Raw genomic sequence first — 19,540 nt, forward strand, 5'->3', positions numbered from 1 at the left:
GCAGCCCTTCCCTTTGTGCTGGTTTGTGTACGAGCCCCCTCAGTGCTCTTTCAAAGACTCTCAACGACAAGAAGTGACGGCATACATACATAATACATACACATATACATTATGTTGGCATTTTTTATCTTCTGTTTGGTGAGGCATCTGAGCTGGTGGGAAGGGCCATGGATGGGGAGAGGGGAGGCACGGAGCAAAGCCACCCTGCCAAGGTCTGAGAGCAGGTGAGGCTTTCCTCTCACTGACAATGAGGACGTGAAAGGTAGCTAGGGCTGGGATGCTTCAGCAGGAGCTGGGAGTGATGTCCAGCGTCAGGAGTTGAGCCCACACATCAGTACTGGGACCAGCTCCAGTACAAGGGTACTATGACCGAGCAGATAAACATGGCAAAGGAGATGTTACTTTGTGTTTTATGGTCACCAGCTTTCTCTCCAAAGAAGATGGCATCTTGCTAGTGTCTGAGCCATCCTCTCGTACGTGCCCGTGGTGACCAGCCCCAAAACCACAAGAGGTCCTGAAATACAGCCTGTATTTCAATGTATCCATTGATTTTTATCTTGCATCTGTGGAGGCCACCAGGCTGCTCCCATACCAATAAGAGCATTGTTTCCATGGCAATTAATGTTTTTAAAAAGGGCAGAATGTGCAGCGAGAGAGTATTTTTTTAAAGAGCAAGCCCTCAACAAGGCAGCTGTGGCCGCTGGACTGGACATTGGACTCTTCCTCTGTGCAACGCACAGGTCGGCGTCGCTGTGCTCCACGTCGGGATGCAGGGCATGGTGAGCCAGCTCAGCCAGGCTGGATGGCACGGGGCTCACACAGACCCATGCAAAGGCCATGCTGCAAGCCTTGCAGCCCCGAGAACACCGGTCCTCTGCTGCTCAGAGAGTTTTGTGTTCCCTGCAGTGGTTAGAGCTGCATGCTCCAAGGTGTGTGTCCAACTGTTTTGGTTTTAGCTGAGCAATATTAAAAAAATCTCTCTGCAAGACTGAAGACCTCAGCAGGAACTCGCAGGGGTTGTTTCTGTGCACTCTGAGCAATCTGCTATACGACCAGTCACCTACCTGGGTATCTGTAAGTTCAGGATTGAGGGTTAGATCCTCAAACTATGCTGGTACCTCAGGACCAAATGCTTCTCACTTCAGCTAAGTTCAAATTCCTTTTGTATTTGCTTTCTGTCATCAAGCAGCACAGGCAGGGAGATTGATGCGCAGGGAGTTGCTGTATTGGTCCATTTTGTTCATATATTGCTCTGCCAGTGCCACAGGTGTGTGCAAGGCTGTAGACATGGGAAGGAAGCAGGAGCTCCTGCCTCCTGCCCCAAAGTCCCATGCGTGTTTGAGATAGCTGTGCTGGGGATGAGGTACCCCATGGGGGACAACAGGGCTTTGCATCCTCCTGGCATTCTGAGGCAGAAAAAGCAGCAAAATTCATATTGCAAGTTATTTGTTTAAAATTAAACGTGTTTCTTACGGTGTCACTTCCTAGCATGATGCATAGTCGCCATTGCAGCGAGATGAGTTAACTTCCTGCTATACCTTCCTGGGCAGGAGTCATCTCACCCCGTCCCTGTCACCCAAAAGTTTGGTGTACAGCCTAAGGCACTTGCTCTACAGTTGGCAGTGGGGGAGAAAGGCTTTTTTGGAGGCACTCCATCCCACCCTCAAAGAGGTGTTGAAGGAATTGCCTTTGGGGAGGTGATGGCTGAGACTGCTCCCAGCCTGCGTGGTGTCTGCACACACGTGGTCCCCAGGACTGGCACTGCCCCTTTGCCAGGTTGTATTTCACCCCACGATCCACCCTCTTCCTCGCCAGCCGCCCCAGCTCCCTCCACCTCAGCAGCTTGCAGCTGCACGAGGGGACAGGCGCGGTCTGGTAGAGGGTAAAACGAAAGAGCAGCATCAACCAAAACAACTGATGGCCCCAGCCTCGGGAGACGTGGCCGGGAGGTAGTAGGATCGTGTGGAGTGAGCAGTAGACAAAGGAAGGAAGTTTTTATTACTGGGCCAAATCCTGAAGTCCTTCAGTTGTATTTAGGCCAACGCCTCAATGACTTCAGTGGAGACTGGTCTGAGTAAAGAGAGAAGAAAGGGCTTCAGGATCTGGCCCCTGGGTAATTGTGTCACGTGGGAAGCTTATAAAGAATTTGCAAGCTCATGATGGCTTTCCTGAGCGGCCAGCACTAGTCAGCACCCATGGCAGACAGGCATCCCACCTGGGTCACCATCCCCTTCCTCTATGGGGATGCAAAGCACCCATCCTGCGGCATGTTCACCATTTCAGCTGCTGGCAGGGTTTAGCAGAGCTCAGCAGACCCCGTGGAGCCCAGCCAGGCATCCCAAGTTCAGTAGTGGCTCTGCAGGAAGGTCTGTCTGCACCTTCATGAGACCCAGGAGACCCACAGAGGGTTTTGGGGTCTTCCATCAGCTTTCTGAGTTACGGAGGCACATGGACTCTTCATGCAGCAGGGAAGTCTGTAAAAGGTTTACTGGTTTCATGTGTTCCTTAAAAAAAGCACAGGGCTGCATAGCAGAGCTTCTAAAACCCTCCATTGGTTTCCCCACATGTGGAAGGTCCCGCGTTGGCTGTGGGAAGCATGTACATGTCTGCACAGCCACACGTGTGTGTGCTGACAGTGAGGTTTGGCTCTGGGTTTGGCTCTCTGTCTGTGACTTGTTTTCCCCATTTCTGAAATACTGGTGTCTGCTAAGATGGATGTTTGATATAGTGACCTAAAAAAATAAATACTGACAAAAGTGAGGATCAAGTCAATAACTTCCATGGACAACAGTAAATCTTGATATTTACTGAGGCAGGAAGGTTGGGTACAAATTGTGGTTTATACTCAGATTTGGAAACTGCCAGCTCAGAGTGATGGCAGCAAAATCACATCCACCAGAGGTGACGGCATCCAGCGCCCACAGAAATCCATCACTCACACGGTGCGTTGTCCTAGCCTGAGCAAAGTCCCCAGTGAGGCATAATTTGGTCTAAGTGGCCATCATCCCTTCACCACGCTGCAGCGCTTGGCCCTTGGGAAGCAAAGGGCAGAAGTTTAATGGCATGTCCCGAAAGCGTGGGGGCCAGCTGCAGCGCAGGGATGCTCCCACAGGAGCCGCACACATTCACACCAAAAAATCCCCGCACCGCTGGGCGGGCAGCGCACGGCCCTTGTGCTGGGATGAAACACGGGAGAAGCAACCACCTTGCCTGCAGAGTTGCCCAGCAGTGCCCTTGTAAAGCAATTTAGCTGATGGAACGTGCATGTGGGCCTGATGACTCCTCGTTTGGTTTGTTGGCTGTTGCCAAACTATCAGCCTCAGCAGGTCCTGGGCTGCTGTCTGTAGGTGCTGGCTCTGGCAGTACTGCTGGTGCTGGGATGGGATCAGGGCATACCCTGGTCTTCATCTCCTCTCTGTGCTGTGATGTCCCAGTGCGCAAGTGAAGGGGAGCCACAGCGTACCCCATACTGCCCTGTTCTGGGCAGAAGGGCTCAGACCCAGTACGTGTCCCGTCGAGTGACAGTGTGCGGTGGGATTTTCCCACTTGGTCAGGTAGATCCACCACATTTGCTTGCTCATGTGCTACAAGGACTAATGGAGGCAACCAGGGGGCATGGGTGGTAGCTTGACGTCCCCAGTTGGGGACGCACACGAGGATGGGGTTTGATATCCGCCAAAGGGAGGCAGGAACCACTCCAATGACATCAGTCACACCAGAATGACTCCCCGCCCAGGATGCAACGCCTGCTGCCATGGTGCCTGTGTCGCCCAACGTTGCCCCTCCACAACACTTGGCATTTCACAATATTTATGGCTGCTCCTCACCCTGGGCTGCTTAGACAAATAAAGCCTAATGCAGCCTGAGGCAGTTAATCCCTGGCTCTCCAGCCTCCTAGCAATAACAAGGCCTGGGTGGCATTTCAAAGAATGTGCTGGGGGAGAGGGGGAGCACCAGGGTGTATTTTTTATACGGTGGTGGAAATACAAGCCTGCCTTCGTTGAAGATAAGCAACGGTGGCCAGGCTGAGCTCCTGCTCAGAGGTTTTAGCGGTGATGAAAGGCAGGAGACTCCACACGGCATTGGCCCCGCGGTAACCTTTGCCAAAAGAAAAACACTTCTTCATACAATAGTAGATTTAAGAAAAAAAAAAAAAAAAAAGAAAAGGAAAATAAACAGGGCCCCATGTGAACTTAGGAAACCTGTGCTGGCATGAAGAGAGATGCTCATGGTGAAATGGCCTGAACGGCACCTGGAAGGACTCTGTGCCTGGACCTGCGTTGCTGGGAATGGGAAAGGGCCCGTGTCTGTCCTCTGCCCCATGGTCCAGTGTGGTGCCGAAACGGCCCCGCTGCAAAACGGCTTCTCCTGCCTTTGTGGTCTAAGCCAATGTGTCTTCCTTTTGTTCACACCTTGGCTTTCCCATGGGGCTGGGCAGGCCATCCCCTGCCTCGCCCCATGGCTCTGAGCACCAAGTACCTTGTGGTGACCAAATAGGGACAGCCAAGGAAGTGGCGTGTTGTCTTTTTAGCACCATTTCCCTGTTGGTACTTGTGCTTATTCCGTGGAAGTCATTAGCATGTGTAAACGCTTCCTTTCCATTGCGTCCGCTTGCGTGCTCTCCCCGCTGAGCTGCGTGGCAAGGGAAGCACCTTTGAACAGGAAAACAACAATCAGCCTCTGAGTATTAACAAGAGAGTAACTGGATGTTTATCAAACTCGGTAACCCTCTTGGAAGCTATTTTAAAAAAGCAGCATAAGGTGTTTTAGCTTACTGGCCTTCAAATATCACCAGAGCTCGGTACTGCCATTTAGGCTGGGTGTTTCGTTGTAGGAATTGTGCTATGATATACAAAGTGTGACATTTCCAACTCAGCCTTTCTTGGAAGGGAATTAAATGAGTTTCATAGCTGCGTGAGGGGTGTTATGTGGAGGTGGAGAGAGAAATCTGTGCAGATGTTAAACAGCCAGCTAATCTGAAGTGACGCGAATGCCCCGATACACTTTGGCTCTCAGAGATGATGATTATCATCTCCTGCTGCAGCGGGTCCTGGCTTGCGGTCACAGCTCTGTGCCAAGAGAAACCGAGAGCGTTTGTATCTTGCCATCGATGCCCTGGACAGCCCCATGGGGGCCGGCTTTCCTCCCAGTGCCCCAAGCCTCTTCATCTTCAAGTCTCTTCGCCCAGCAGGAAGCAGATGGGATCACTGACCTGGGGGTGAGGAGCAAGCCAGCAGAGCCCTATGTGGGGGGAAAGCTTTGCTGCGCTCTCGAGAGCCCGTCCCTCTTGGGGATCCTTCAGAGAGCGGAGTAAGATTTTTATTAACCGCATCAGGGAAGGCTCCGGGTTTGGCTGGCTCCGGCTGCTTTCAAGGATGGCAGAAACCTGAGCTGTACGGTGTTTTCCAGGAGGGCTGAAATTTCTTATCTCCTCCGTTTCTGTAGGTGCGCCTACCCCAGGGAACTGCACCTCCTGTCCTGCTCGCGCAGACGCTGGGAGGGCTCTTAGATCTGCAGCAAGCACTCCGAGCTTTTCAGCAGCCCTCTCTGCTTGTGCACGCCTGACCTCGTACCTGAGGCTTCCTTCCTCTGCCGCTACCTCTGATGATTAATTCTCCTTTGAAGAGCGTGTGCCTGTGATCTTCCTGCCTCCCCTGGTGCCCACCCTGTCGGAGGCGGCAGAAGAGGTCGTGCAGATGCACGTGTGCGCACGTGCGGGTGTGCATGCGAGAAGCTGCGCCGTGGAGGAGGGTTCATGCTCCCCCCCTCCCCAGGCAGAAGCGCTCTCTCATGCCTGTGACCACTCTTCCCTTTGCTTTTTTTATTATTATTATTTTTAGATTATACTTGATGCTTGAAAACCCTGCTTTGATAATCAGGATGTTTAAATTCCTCCTGCACTTTCCTTGTGCTTCCTACTTTCTGGACCCATCCATGTCTAATGTAGGTTTTTCACATCACATTGGCTCTGGGATAAATCCATTTTCTTTGTTCCCTGTTATCTTTCATTAGAAGGAATAAGGATTCCTCCTTTCTTGCTTGAGTACCTTTGTTCCCAAGCCAAAGCGGCTCAGTTCTTGCTGCCCTACCCTCTGTGGCTGAGGCAAGGATGGAGGTACAAAGAAGCTGCATGATGGGCTTGCAGGGAGCCTGGAGCAGATGGGGAATTGAATCCAGGTTTTCCAAGGCCAAGATAATCATCTAATTGCAAAACTGTTTTCCCCCACTTACCCTGTTCATCAGCTTCTCTTGCACTCAGCAGCTGGAGATCAACTTGAGGATGGGCTGTGCTGCAGAGAACAGGCACTGCCAGCTCCAGGGCAGCTGCTTGGTTTGAGGGGTCAGAGTTGATTTCAATTCACAGCTAAGTAGCAAACATCTGGTTGCAAACTCCAGGGACACAAAGATGGAGGAGCAGGTCTTTTCCGCTTGGCACGGTGCCTCCCGGTCCAGCTGCATGGCTTGCAGACCCCCAAAAAAGCCCAGCACGGTCAGCCTGGCTGCAGCAGCCTGGGTGGGAGGCAGGCAGCATCCACAGGCTTTGCTCACATGGGGGAAACCTGCCCTGAGTGGGGTACAGGGGTTTCTTCAGCGTCCTGCTCAGGCTGTCCGTAAGCCAACGGTCTTGGGAAGAGCTAAACTTCAAAGGCCCGCAATTAAGCCCACACACATCAAGAAAAAAGCAAACCTGCAACTCGCTTTTTTTTCTTTCTGAACGCTGCTGCCCTTTTCTCCCTGTGCTCAGTGCCAACCCTCGGGCTCTGTCTGACTTCCCGGTCAGCTGCCTCTGCCTCCTCATCTCCCAGCGAGAGTCGGATGCCGAGGCCTTGCTTAGCTTGACCTCCATTTTCTCCCAACGGCACATCTGTGGCTTACTTCCATAGGAGCTTCCCCTGAGCCTCTGGGACAGTTGCTCAGGATGGAGCTGCAGTCAATGATGTCCAAACTGAGGGTCTCTTCTCCTCTGCTTCTCAGGCTTTTCCCTTCCTCTGTGTCCACGAAGCGAAGCACCAGTGCTGCGGGTGGAAGCCCCTGCCCAGGCACTGGAGCTGGTCCTGGCTTTGCTCGGGCTGTCATCAGCCTCAGCGTGGGCAGTTGGGGCTCCGGGAAAGGGGACGATGCCCTGGCGAGGGCAGGGGGATCCTGCCCTGATGCACCGCCTGTTTTGGCAGTGGGCGGTTTAGAGACTCCTAGACCTGGATTTCTCACCTGGATGACTGTGTGTAACAGCTGGTGGTGACTTGTCCTCCAGGAGCTTATCCCTCTCTTTGGGAATCTCTCTGTGGCAAAATCCCCAGTTTAGCTGAGTTGCGTGAAAAGGTACTTTGTCGTCCGTCTCGTAGCTTCATCAGGTGCAGCATGAGAAGCAGTGGATAATGATTTCTTTTAGTTGTTTACCCTTTGTAACTGTACGGGCTATCATTTTTTTCTCAGTGACCGACGATGTCTTTTTAGTGTCGCATGGGCTTTTACCCACTGCTGCCAGAGGTACTTCAGACCACTAAAGCCCCCAGCGCTACACCTGGGTAGACACGGGGTGGAATTAAACTCTGAATCCTGCAATGGTCAGGCAACTCCTGAGCAGTCCCAAACAGGTTAACTGGAGGTAGCAGCAGTGTAAGCTTTTCCCAAGCCACTTGTCCCAAGATCCCAGATCCCCGGGACCCACGGGGGTGTGTCCCTGGCCCATCCTGGCCATCTCTTTGTGCTGGCAAGGCTTGTCTGCCAGGTACCGGATTTGGACCAACACTCATTTCACGTGAGCTGTGGACCACCCATTGCACCCCTTCAGGTTTGAGATGTAATGAACAGCGCTGATTTCTGCTACTGGTCCCCTAAAGCCATCTGATCCCTCTGCTCTTTCTACAACATGTTAATCACATCCTGCGGGGGCGGAGAATAGTGAGCAGGGCAAGATTCTGAAAGAAGTAAATTAAAACAGGAAGAGAAGCAACCTGACAGTCCTTAAGATGTGGGAGGATAATTTTAATTGAGTTTTGCAAGGGTTTAGCCATGCAGTTAATAGGGGCCACTGGAAGAGGGGTGGCTGTGTATGCTAAGCAGGGCAGCTCGCCTTGGGCTCCTGCAGAGTCACGGCGTTGGCAGAGTGGGAGCTGCCACGGGCATTTTGGCAGGTCTGAAGATTTCTGCCCCTTGGGGAGTGAATCCTATGGACAGAATAGGTCCTGTTCCTGCCTGAAGGCGCTGGGCCTCCGTCCCCTCCCTGCGCATCCCGCTGAGCCGGAGCTGCCCTCCAAAATGTCAGGGAGAGGAAGCAATCCTTGGCTTGTTAGTTTCTACAAGGAAATAAAACACACAGATGGCTCGAGCATCCTTTATCTCAAAGGCAGGAAAAGGATTCTCCGGGCAGGAGAAGGCAGCCAACAAAGCCGGAGCGATTCAGGGAATGGGGGACCAAACAAAGCGGCGTCGGGCCAGCCCCTGGCCAGCAGCAGAAAGGGTGGGCCGGCGGCTCATCGAGGGGAAACGAGCCCTCTGATGTGCGGGAGCATCCCTCGCCCAAGTGAGAGCAGCAAACAGCCGGCTCCCCTGGGGCCTGGGGAGGCTGCTGACAGCAGAGATCCTGGAGGAGGTCTGCAGGGTGGCCCCGGCTGACCCGCTGCCCCAGGCCGGACATGTGGCTACCTGACAGAGGCTAACTTTGGCTCAGGACGTAGCCTCTTGGGGAGGATGGAGTAGGGAGCGAGCGCGGGGCGGGGGGGTAGGGAGAGGAAAGACGGCAGGAGACAGAAATGCAAACATGGCCTGACAGCCATGGGGCAGGGGGAGGGGAGGAGGAAAAAGCAGGGTAAACCTGGCAGGATGGAGCAGGAAACCAGGCTGGAGTGAGGCAGGGCGATGGTGAGATAGTGCTTCCTGTGGAGGGAGAAAGGCAGACAGATAAACACTCCCAGACAGGCGCTCCTTGACCCCTCTTCGGGATGCTTTGGGATGACATGGTGGCAGATCCCTAGGGCATGGGTGGCTGTGCAGACCAGAGTCCCAAAAGCAGGTGGCAGCACGGTGGGGCACTGGGTGTAGCCGTGCTCTGCTGCCTCAAGGCAGCTGGCTTGTGAAATACCCTGGTTTAGATCCCTGTCTGGAGGTACCAAGGGACCAGGACTGAAGGGTTCGAGGGTAACTTTGCTCCTCAGGACAGCCCAGCTCTCTTGAAAGTGGCTCCTGCTTTCGAGCGACTCTGTTTCTGTTCCCTGATGAGACTGCCAGCTTGGAAGTCCAAAAGCTGAAGGAGCCCAGAGAGCTCATGACTTTCTTTGCCTCATTCCCCATCAGTGCAGGTGGTTATGAGATTTTTGTGCCTTGCCAGAAAAGAACCGGTTAATTAAAGTTTATGAGCAACAAAAGGCTAAACAGACCCGTTGGGTGCTTGCATTGAGGCCAGAGCAGCCTTTTGGACTGAGGCCATGGGGCTGTTCGGCCAGACCTGCAGGCGATGGATGTGTGGCCATGGTGCTGTGGAGTGACGGGGGCTGGAGGAGCAGAGCAGACAACCCAGCTGCTGCGCTGGTTGTGGCTCCTTCTGCTTGTGTCAGGACCATGCTGCCGTCACATGATGCACTGCTCGTGTCTCTGCCCACCCCATCCCGCTCCCCACTTGGCTGGCATGCAGGGCGATGCTTTGGCTGGGGTCTCTCTGAGACTGGTGCCAAGGAAAAAATATTTCCACCAGCTCTGGTGGCACCTTCCTCAGCTCTCATATTGGTCTCTGCTCGGGGGACTCCTGCCTCCATTCGCCAACTTACCCACAGGTGTCTCAGGGAAAAGTTAATGTTTTGTTATGCTTTTGGCGTTGGACAGGAGGGATCAGGCACCCAGTAATGATGATCACCTCTGTGTTTGTGAGTATTGACTGAGTTCCTGTAATTATTAGTCCCCTGTGTCATGAAAGAGGACAGCCTGCCACAGTTGAAGCAAAGGAACGTCTGATGCTTTGGGAATATCCTGACAAAATGTTGAGGACACAGATCCACCACACTTTGATTTGGTGACATTTCAGGTCTTTGAGGTCCATGGATGAAAAATCTCTAGGCCAGAGGAGTGTTGTCTCACCAGTGGTGTTACACTGAAAGGTGTTGCCCCAGGCCTGAATGAGCTGTTGGTGCCTGGGGGTCAGTTGTGTGACTTCGTAGCACAACACAGGGTGCAGAGGGACAGAGGAGCACAGCCCCTGTGTTTAACCCCTTCTGGGACAGATCTGAAGTGATGATCAACCCTGCATTGCAGCAAAAGGAATGTCTTTCATGAACCCCGTAAAAGAAGGGATCTGCTTCCTTTGCCCTTGTGCAAATACATACTTTTGGGGGGATTTCCATTTTTCTATCATTATTTAATTTATTCACTGCTAACACCTCAGCCTGTTTCCACCTTGCCCTCAGAGCCCTTTAGCACGCCACCTCTCCATTTTTCCCCCAGCCTCACCGTGGGCATGGGTGGCTGTCACCCTGCCATCACAGCCCCCGGGGCACAGGCTGCTGGGCAGAACCTGCTCCATTTTGGTGTGAATTCCTGCCGTGGTTTGGGGCTTGCCTTTCCCATTGTGAGACTGGAGAGAAAACACCTGGTGTTTCATCCCCACGTTGGCCAGAGTCTGCCATTCATTTCTCAGCCTCGTGCGATATCGCACCTCTCTGCAAAACAAGCCTTCCTCCGTGCTGGCGAGCACCGGGAGGAGGAAGAGGAGGAGCTGACAGCCCTATATCCAAATTCCCCGTGCTGCTCTGCCAGCTGCCTGCTCCTTTGTGACGTGACGCTCACGCTTTGCAGCTCCAGCCCACAGCTGGATGCTTGCCCATGCATGAGGAGGAGTCACTCCTCCCTGAAATGGGGGAACTTCAGCCCCCCCTGAAGTTGGCCCAGCTCTGCCTCTGGCACATGGACTTCTCATGTGTCTGTGGGCAGCCACGGGTCCTCCAGCACCGGGGCAGTCGGTTATACCAGCGTGGGGCAGGCGGGGAAGAGGTAACTGGAGTGGAGGGGGAAGATGGCACCTGCAGTGCTGGAGTTAATTCCTGCGGGGCAAGGGGAAGTGGTGCACATGCAGTTTCACCTGCAAATGCCACTAATTCAGACAAGCCCAGCCTGGAAAGCCAGAGGAGAGGTCTGCAGAAAGGGCAAAGCAAGGTTTTTTCTCCCTCTCCCCCAGTGCCAGCTATTGCTGCTCTTCTGCATCAGAAAGAGTCATTCAGTCCCTGTTTCCTCAGCTGCCACTGAGGCACTGGAATTTTATTGTTGGCTGTCCAGGAGCAGGTCTTTGCTCACGTAGTAACCATGATGTGTGATTGCATGTCTAAGTGCATGCCTTGCAAGGGAAGAGCCCCCACCACTGGCTTTGCAGCCTGCAGGGGCAGCTCGGGGCAGCCAAATGTTCGGGCTGGGGGTGAAACCCAAGGGAAATGGGAGGCGCTTTGCCAAGTGAGCCACATCAGGCTATATGGTAGCACTGGGCCATGAGCAATCCCAGGGCGTTCAGAGTGCCATTGAGCCGCAGCCAGGGACAGGCCAGAGCAGCTGCCTGAGCCCGGTGAGTTGGAAGAGGCTCATCGGTGGTGCTTTGTGTGGCAGACTCAGGATGTTGGTAAATTCAAGGGCTCCATCCTGGAGCCTTGGTCTGGGAATTCAGTTACCTGGTACAAATCTGCCAGAAATCCCTTTTTTGTAGAAGGTGTCTGAACCTCAAGTTCCTGCCTTGCTTTGTCGGGATGCTTATTGCCTGGGAATTTTAGCCTGAATACAGCAAAGTAGAAATGGGGCAGTAGCAGGGTCAGGGTAGCTTTGCTGGGGAAAAGGACACTCTTTTTTCCCTTCCAGCCCATCTTTTGACCCAGTACAGCACTAAGGTAGGCAGGCTGGGTTGGGTTGGGTGTGTGAGGTGCCAGGACACAAGCAGGAGCACACAGCCTCATCTGCACCAGCTTTGCTCCATGTTATTTTGCAGCTCTGGTCACAAAACCCTGAAGCAGTAAGTTCGGTGGCAGGAGCATGAGCTGTGCCGGTTAGCTGGGGACACGCAGCGGCTGTGGCCAGAGCGATCCAGTCCATCGCCGGGGAAGGAAGTCAGCGAGAAGGACAGAGTGTGAACAAAATCCCTCTCCGGAAAGGCGCCCCGTTAATCAGTCAGCGGGGCCGACTCAGCAGAGAGGGAGGGAAGGGGAAGCGGAGAGGGGCTGAGGTGGTGTGGGGGGGCTTGGAGGGAGGATCCGGTGCAGGGCTTCCTGCGAGTGGCAGCAGACGGAGAGCGGGAGCCATGTCATGCCGTACCGTGCCATGCTACGCCTGCACCTTCACCCACACGCAGCCTTCGCCCGGGTTTCCAAAGCCATCGCTTGCTGCAGCGGTGCTGGCCCTGGCACAGACGCTGCCCTGCAGTGATTTAGGCGTCTGCAGCCATCACAAGGGAAAACCAGGCCACATGTGAGGCTTTCCCACAACATGCCCGAGGGTGGAGAGGAGTTCAAGCACAAGGCTGGAGCCTGCGGGCTGCTCGGTCTCTGCAAGGTGCCCTAGGGTGGGTAGCACTCTCCTGGGCGAGCATGGCTTCCCCACCAGGCAGGGAGAACCCTGGGATTCAGGACCCCAGAAGCAGAGATTTCAGGGTGCAGGAAGAGGCAGAAGGGGCTGCAGAAAATGATGGAGCCGCCAGCGATAAGGAGAAGGCCCTTGATGCAGCCTGGCCCCTTTCAGGGCCGCGTGCTGAGAGATCAAGGCTAGGAAAACTGCTGGGAAACACGCTTTGAAAATAGACAAGGTGTGAGTGGCTGTGGGATCCTGCTTCCTCTCCCCGCATCCCATCAATCCCCTTCTGTTTATTTTAATATCCCGCTGCCAACTTGCTTGGAAACCATCTTGAAAAAACAAAGCTCGCCGGGGCTGCCGCATGCCTTTTTAATTACATTAATGCTCTCCCCGTGCAAGGGCGCAGTTTAGCGTGCACGAGAGAGTGGGATCTGCTCGAAGGGCCAAGGAGATAAAGCATCGCTGGGGTTGGAGGGGGGCGAAGGAGGGACTCGGGGGAGAGGAGACGCTCCATGCTCTGGAGACATCTCCCTCACACCCTGGGATTTGCCGGAGACACAAACCATCTGTATGTCGGTTAGCAGAGATTTAATGGCCAAACCCAGCACCAAGTTCAGTGCTGGGGAGAGTGTGACACCAGAGAGAGCTGTAGCAGGGCACACGCTCCCCCAGGCAAGGGCAGCAATGGGGTGGATCTGTCTGGCAAGCGCAGAGGGATGGAGAATCTTTTTGGGGAAAGCTGATGGCCTTGAAGATGCTTTTGCAGGCTGGGAATGTGTATCCCTCTGCCTGTCCTGGATGCCACATGTGGCTGTGGGCATCAGCATCTCAAGATGCCAGCCCCAGGGTGGGGCATCAGGGTGAGCAGTGGGTCCTCAGCATGAGCCACTGCCTGATGTGGGTAGTCCCCGAAGCTCCCAGCAGCCCAGGGCCGGCAAGGAGGCTGGACGGCCACGAGAGCTGGCCCAGCACTGGCTGCCAGCAGCAGGAGCGTCCCCAGCCCCGCACCGCGGTGCTTTCGGAGGGAGCAGTGGTTCCTTTTCCTGTTGTACTCGCGGAGGGCCGTGGACAGGATGCATCTGCAGGAATCCCACAGCCTCAACCTGCACAGATCGTACTTTTTCTTTCTTCCCCTCCACCCCCCGGTGTTGTTTGCTAACATGTCACCAGGCGGCACGTGAAGGGAGGCAGGGGGTTATTTCTGCTCTCCCCGAGCCTGGCGGCAGGGCAGATGCAGTGCGTAGCATCGGTCGAGAGGTTCCTGCCGCTTTAGACCGCTTCTTTAGTGGTTCAAGCAAGGAAGACCAATCCAGTTTTGAGACCAAATTTGATGCCTGTCACAGCCAGCCCCGGGGATTGCCATGCCAGGGTTTTGAGGATTAGATTTCTGCTCGCTGCCCCAGAACACTGTCAGGATGAGGGGGTCTGCTGTCGCCAGCTGGCCCCATGGCAAGCCATACCTTTTGCATTTTGGGCTGAGCACCACAGGGGTGGCAGGCACCCCCCGGCCGCTTGCTGGGGCGATGGACTGGCAGGCTGTGGCCATCTGGAGAGCGGTGTTTGCACTGGGATAAGTGTGTCCGGCATTAATAGGAAATGCAGCTTAGCAGACAGATTCCTTTCCCCCCGCCTCTTTTTAATAAACCTTGTTACATTTTGAAGGGATTTTACCAAAAATGCGGTCATTTATTTTCACAGCCCCAGGGCACATTTTTGTGTGTGACATCTGACGTCCCCTCCCTCCAGGGAAGGGGAGGTTGGAGGCGCAAGGCAGGGTGTCCTCCACGGGGGCCGAGCGCCACCCAGTCCCAGGGGCCACGGTGACGCTGACCCAACCCATGTGTTGAATGATGAACGATGGCTGCTGCTGTTGTCGTCGTCGAGAGAGGGGTGTCTGTAGGACGAGTCATGGGGAGCGGGACCCTCGCGCAGGCAGAGGTGGGCCGGGACAGCCCCTGGGCTGACGCCGCCTCGCACGGGCAAGGGAAGAGGAGGCGGGAGGTGGCGGGGGGAGATGGCCGGCACCCCACCGTTGCCATGGGGGCAGCCACGGGGACACCACCTCGGAGCCATGTGAGGGCGGGAAGGAAGTGGAGAACAATCGGGGAGAACAAGGCCGGCGGCCCTGGCCTGGCCGTGCCGGCGGTGCCGCTCGGCACGTCCCTCCACCGCCGTGTCCCCCTCAGCGGCCTCGCCTGGTGGCGGTGGACCCTGGGCACCTCGGCTTCTCCACAGGCCTGGCTCCTCACACCCCACCTCGGGGGCCTTGTGTCAAGAGGGGCTGGCGGCCATTTGGTGTCTCCTGGGGCAGGTTTCCCCAGAGAGAAGCGTTCATCCCGTGGCTCTACCGCAGGGCTTCCAAGGGCCGCAGTCCTCGGGCCATGCTTTTGGAGGAGAGGTGTCATACGGCATTCCTGCTGCTTGTGAAACTTGTGGAAACACCGCGTCCTTGAGACCTCTCCCTCCCTGCCAGATCTGATATGTGGATTTGAATGTTACGAGGGACAGAGACAGACATGCACAGAACGTGGTTGCAAAAACCTCGTGTTTCTGTGGAAAATCGAACTAGCAACATATTTTTGCATGCCTTTCTTCCTTAGTATTTAGCATCTACCTGAGTCACAGCTTCACATTTCACAACTTTTTTTTTTTTCTATTTCTGGTTAGTTTGCTTGCTTGTTTGTGCAGTGACTGAGACTTTTCTTTTGAATTATCTCACGTCTCCAGAAGCTGGAGTTTTAAGATAAAGATCATGAAGTAATGACAGTCAGCAACACCATGCTAATGAAAAACCATGGGTATGTCTTTGAGGGTAACCGGTACTTCGAGATGTTTTGTTCATGAGGAGCTTGCTTAGGATGCGTGTCTGGCATGCCGGAGATGCAAGCACACGAGAAGTGGGACTCTCCCAGGCAAAAGCTGGGAGAAGTGCATGATAATGTTTAACTGCCCGTCCTTGAGCCTGGATAATTTCACTCCTGGAATGCCTGTCCAGCTGTGGTGCAGGGAAGGGGCTGCTGTAATCCCCAAAGGTCTGGTCCTGTTTGGGTGACTGCCTGTACCCGAGAGTGTCTGGCAGGAGAAGGGCATTTGGTGAATCCCTGCTGGCTCCTGAGAGCATCTCTGTACAAACACAAGAGTTCTGCATTTGTCTACCTGGGCACCCCTGACTTGTCCCTCTGGTTATAGAAAACTACATGTGTATAGAAAAATCTCCTGTTAGTTAGCAGATAAGATAATTTCAGAGCCCTAGTCCAAGTAACATCAATCTCAGTCACCCGGTGAGGAATGGCCACACCTGGATTACCTGATTTTTGGTCTTTTGTTCTTTTTCTGGCCCTCATCTATGCTAGCCTGTCTGTCTGAGCCCAGGGGCTGTCTGGACCTGGCCGTTGAGCTGTTGCTGAAGAGCTGCTCGCTGGAGCCAGGAGGGCTGCAAATAAACTGCTTGTGTCCCAGCGAGCCAGCATTAAACTGTCTTGTAGGAGCAGACTTCTACGAGACATTTCCTTCAACAGGCTTTGCTCCTCTCTGGGCTCGTGATGCCAAGATAGCTGCTGCCCACAGCGGTGGGTCCAGACTAGCAGATGACTGCATCATCCCCGCTCTCCTTTCTCTCCACAGATCTAGTGAGCAGCTATTCTATGACCCCCCCTACTCTTAGCATCATTGAGGAGGAACACGTCATCAACGCCAAGGATACGCTGACCATCACCTGCAGGTAAGGCATAAGCAAGCATGGCTCTGCCTAGACTGCTTTTACCTGGTAAGTGTTGGAGGAGCATGCAAGGAGTGCCTGCCAGGGATGCCTTGGCTGCAGTACACCTGCAACTTAGCACAGTCGACTAGAAATTTTCCACATTCACTAAATGAGAATTCATCTAATTAATTAATTGAAAAAAGAAGGTAAAGACATCTCAGGAGATGGTGATAACCTCTGCTGTAGTTTTGCAGGCAGAAGGAAGATAAAGAAACATTTGCATGATCTGATAGCTTCCTTGTGAGCTCTTTAAGGAAACTGTCCTTCCTAACTCTCCTTGTCTTTCTCTGATGTTGCTTTTTCTCACCTCATCAGTGGCTGCTAGGGTTGTAGTTATGGTTTCTAAATCTGGCAGGTCATTTTTGGGGGATGTTGAGAAATATCCATGGGAGAAAGCAAAGACTGTACTTAGTGGTGGCTGTGAGAGGCTTCCAACTTTTCTAGGAAGCTGGGATTTAATGCTCTGCCTTGTACACATGGGGGTGAAGAGAAGCCCTGGCCAGACCAGGTGAATAACTCTGTGAGAGGAGCTGGGGAATCTCTGGTTGTTTTGGAGACTGTGGCTCTGAGAAGGTGATGTGCCTGAACTGGTTTATCCCATGCTGGGACACTTGGCTGTACATATTTTCAGCGCTACCTCCTATCTTGGAAACAAAAACAAACAAACAAACAAAACACAAACAAACAAAAAACCCCAAGTGGGACAATTGACCAAGGTCAGTTTTCTTGACAAAGCTGGAGTTTCCCTTCAGCAGCTGAAAGCAGATCCATGCTTGCGATCTGAGTGCTAGGGCCCAGTAGGCGTATAAATTCAGCGTGGGCCTCAAATGGGTGTTTCTCAGTGTTATATATAACTATGGAGCAATTACTGCAAACACTTGGCTGGCATTGTGTTCATGTCTTGTCACAAACATATTTAACTTTTTCTGGAACAGATGGCATTGCTTTTACTTTGTGAATCAGTTCATAGCCAGGGGAGAGAGACAGAGGAAAGGTTGTTGATGGCCGTACTGAACTGATTTCACTTGATCTGGGAAGCTAAGCGGTTGTGGGCTTGTTGATATAGTGACCTGAGGAGCCATGGGGTGTACTAGATTGTAGGAAATGTGTGAGTTGAAGGACTGTGGTCAACCATATAGCTGCTGTAGGGCGCACAGAGGAAGAGGAGGGGGTCTGGGGACTCCAGTGTTCGGCCATGGTAGTTCTCTCTACAGAGAGATGTGGGAGCTGACACTCTCTGGTAAAACCTTTGAAGACGGGAGATTCAGTGAGATCATTCTGAATGAGTTTATAATCAGGCCAGACCCTTTCTCAGCAGTGGCCCAGGGAGGGACACAGAAAGTGGTTTCAAGACTGTGTTGCTTGCAGATTGAGCCAAGGCTAAAGGACATACTGAAGTTAGAGGTGTGGTTAAAGAAAGTGTCTTCTGCAGTCAAGCATGAACATACATGCTTAGCACCACGAAAGAGAAAGCCTTTCTTTTTGGCTAACCCTCCTGGACTGTGGACAAGATGCCCTTTCCTTGTGCCCTTGTTAGGTATTGATTAATATGAAGGAAAATCACATGAAGTGGAAAAAGAAACATCTTGTTTCCAGCGCAGACTCTGAATAGCCTGCCCTTGCAGGGAGCATCATACAAGCTACAGAGTCTCTCCAAGTGGCAAAAAACTCCCTGTTCCCTGCTGTAGTGCCAAGGCTCATCTTTCAGGCTCACTAGGCAGCATCCGTACAGGGCGCTGGCATGGGCACAGCTGAGATAAGGAACATCCCTGCCCCCGGCTCCCAGGTGCTGTGCAGGGCTGAACTGGCCAGCCAAAGGGCAGATGGGCCATCTGTAAACCATACTAAAACCAATGTACCCTTGGCCCATGTCGCTCCTGGCTGCCCCCTGCCTCTGCATCCTGTAGTCCCAGACGTGCTCCTCGGGGGCTGTGCAGTGTCCTTTGCTCCACCGTCAGGTAGATAAGTCTCAGCATCTCCTGCATGGATTAGAGGTTCCCCTTCTCCCTCTGAGCTCTCAAGCCTGTGTTCGTCTAATGTCTTGAGGAGAGGATTTTGACTGTGGGACACTGTTACTTCATTTGAATGAAAAGTAAATCTTTCCTGGTCCCTGGATCTCTAATTACACCCAGCTGCTTCTCCAACCTCTTCTCTGGACCATGGCCCACCCTGGGAAGACCTGGCTTGTGTTAATGGGAGCTGAAGGGAAAAACATGCAGACCACCAAGAGAACAGGCAAAGGAGAGGGTGGTGGGGCAGGGTAGGGCAGAAACAAATACAAAATCAAATCCAGGATCCAGGGATTTCCTGCTGAGCATCGTGTTGGAGGTGGCTTCAGTTTGACCTTGGTCATCCCCTGAGAACAATGTCCTCTGGCTGCTCTTAGAGCTGCCCTGGAGCCAGGAGTATGGGCCTGCTTGAAGCAGTGCTGCAGCACAAAACTGAGCTCAAAACCCCCCGCGTGAGACTCCCTGGAGACCTTTCAAGCTTCACCCACTGAGCGTGAGAGTCCTGCAGCCAACTGCACTCTCAGGCTCCCTTGCAGCAGCCTAGATCTCACACACCCACAGCTCTGCAGACCCCCTCCTGCTCCGCAGCCCACCTAGCCTCATCGGTGACCAGAGTCTGTGCCAGGCCATGGGGTAAGCGATGCCTCTGGAGCTGGGCGTCCTTAACAGAGACCCAAAGACACAGCACACCCGCGGGGAGCCAGCAAATGCTGGGGCTCTGCTTTTGCAAATGGTGTCACATACAGACATGTTCCCTTGTCACCCAGCACAATGCACTCTTGAGAGGTCCAGACAGAGCAGGGGACCAGTGTAGGAGCATGCCCCAAAATACAGATCATGCCAGGGCTGGCTGAGAGCCCCAGTGATGTTTTGATCTAAGCATGTGGCAAGGCATGGTAAAGTGGCTGATGCCCACATGGACAGTGCGTCTTTTATTAACTCCCATCCTGAGAGGGAAGGAAAGAATATTGTGAATCTCTGCATTCATGCCCTCGGCAGCCTGTGCTGGGGGAAAGCGAAGACCTTGTGCTGTTCCGGCTCATGAATATTGGAGCAGAGCCCACTGGAGCTGGCTGCACAGCAGCAGAAACCTCCAGAGGGATCAACTTGGTCCTGGCTGTGGCCAGCCCAGCCCCAGCCATCCCATCCCATCCCATCCTGCAGCTGCTGGGCACTCAGGTGGAGAGGGAGCGTCACCCAGCCGTGGTATTTAGAAAAAGAAGAGCAGGGTTGCCCT

The 19,540-nt window shown here is 53.6% G+C and overlaps 1 protein-coding gene across 1 annotated transcript in view; it reads left to right on the forward strand.

Annotated features, from left to right (window-relative positions):
- FLT4 (fms related receptor tyrosine kinase 4) overlaps nucleotides 1-19,540 on the forward strand; it is a 55,695-nt gene that overhangs the window by 5,727 nt on the left and 30,428 nt on the right. Inside the window, exon 2 of the mRNA XM_086471280.1 lies at nucleotides 16,159-16,255. Coding sequence (XP_086327406.1) covers nucleotides 16,159-16,255 — 97 coding nt within the window. The remainder of the gene's footprint in view (nucleotides 1-16,158; nucleotides 16,256-19,540) is intronic.

This window comes from Leptosomus discolor, chromosome 10, assembly GCF_034619465.1.
Source record: "Leptosomus discolor isolate bLepDis1 chromosome 10, bLepDis1.hap2, whole genome shotgun sequence".
NCBI lineage: Eukaryota > Metazoa > Chordata > Aves > Leptosomiformes > Leptosomidae > Leptosomus > Leptosomus discolor.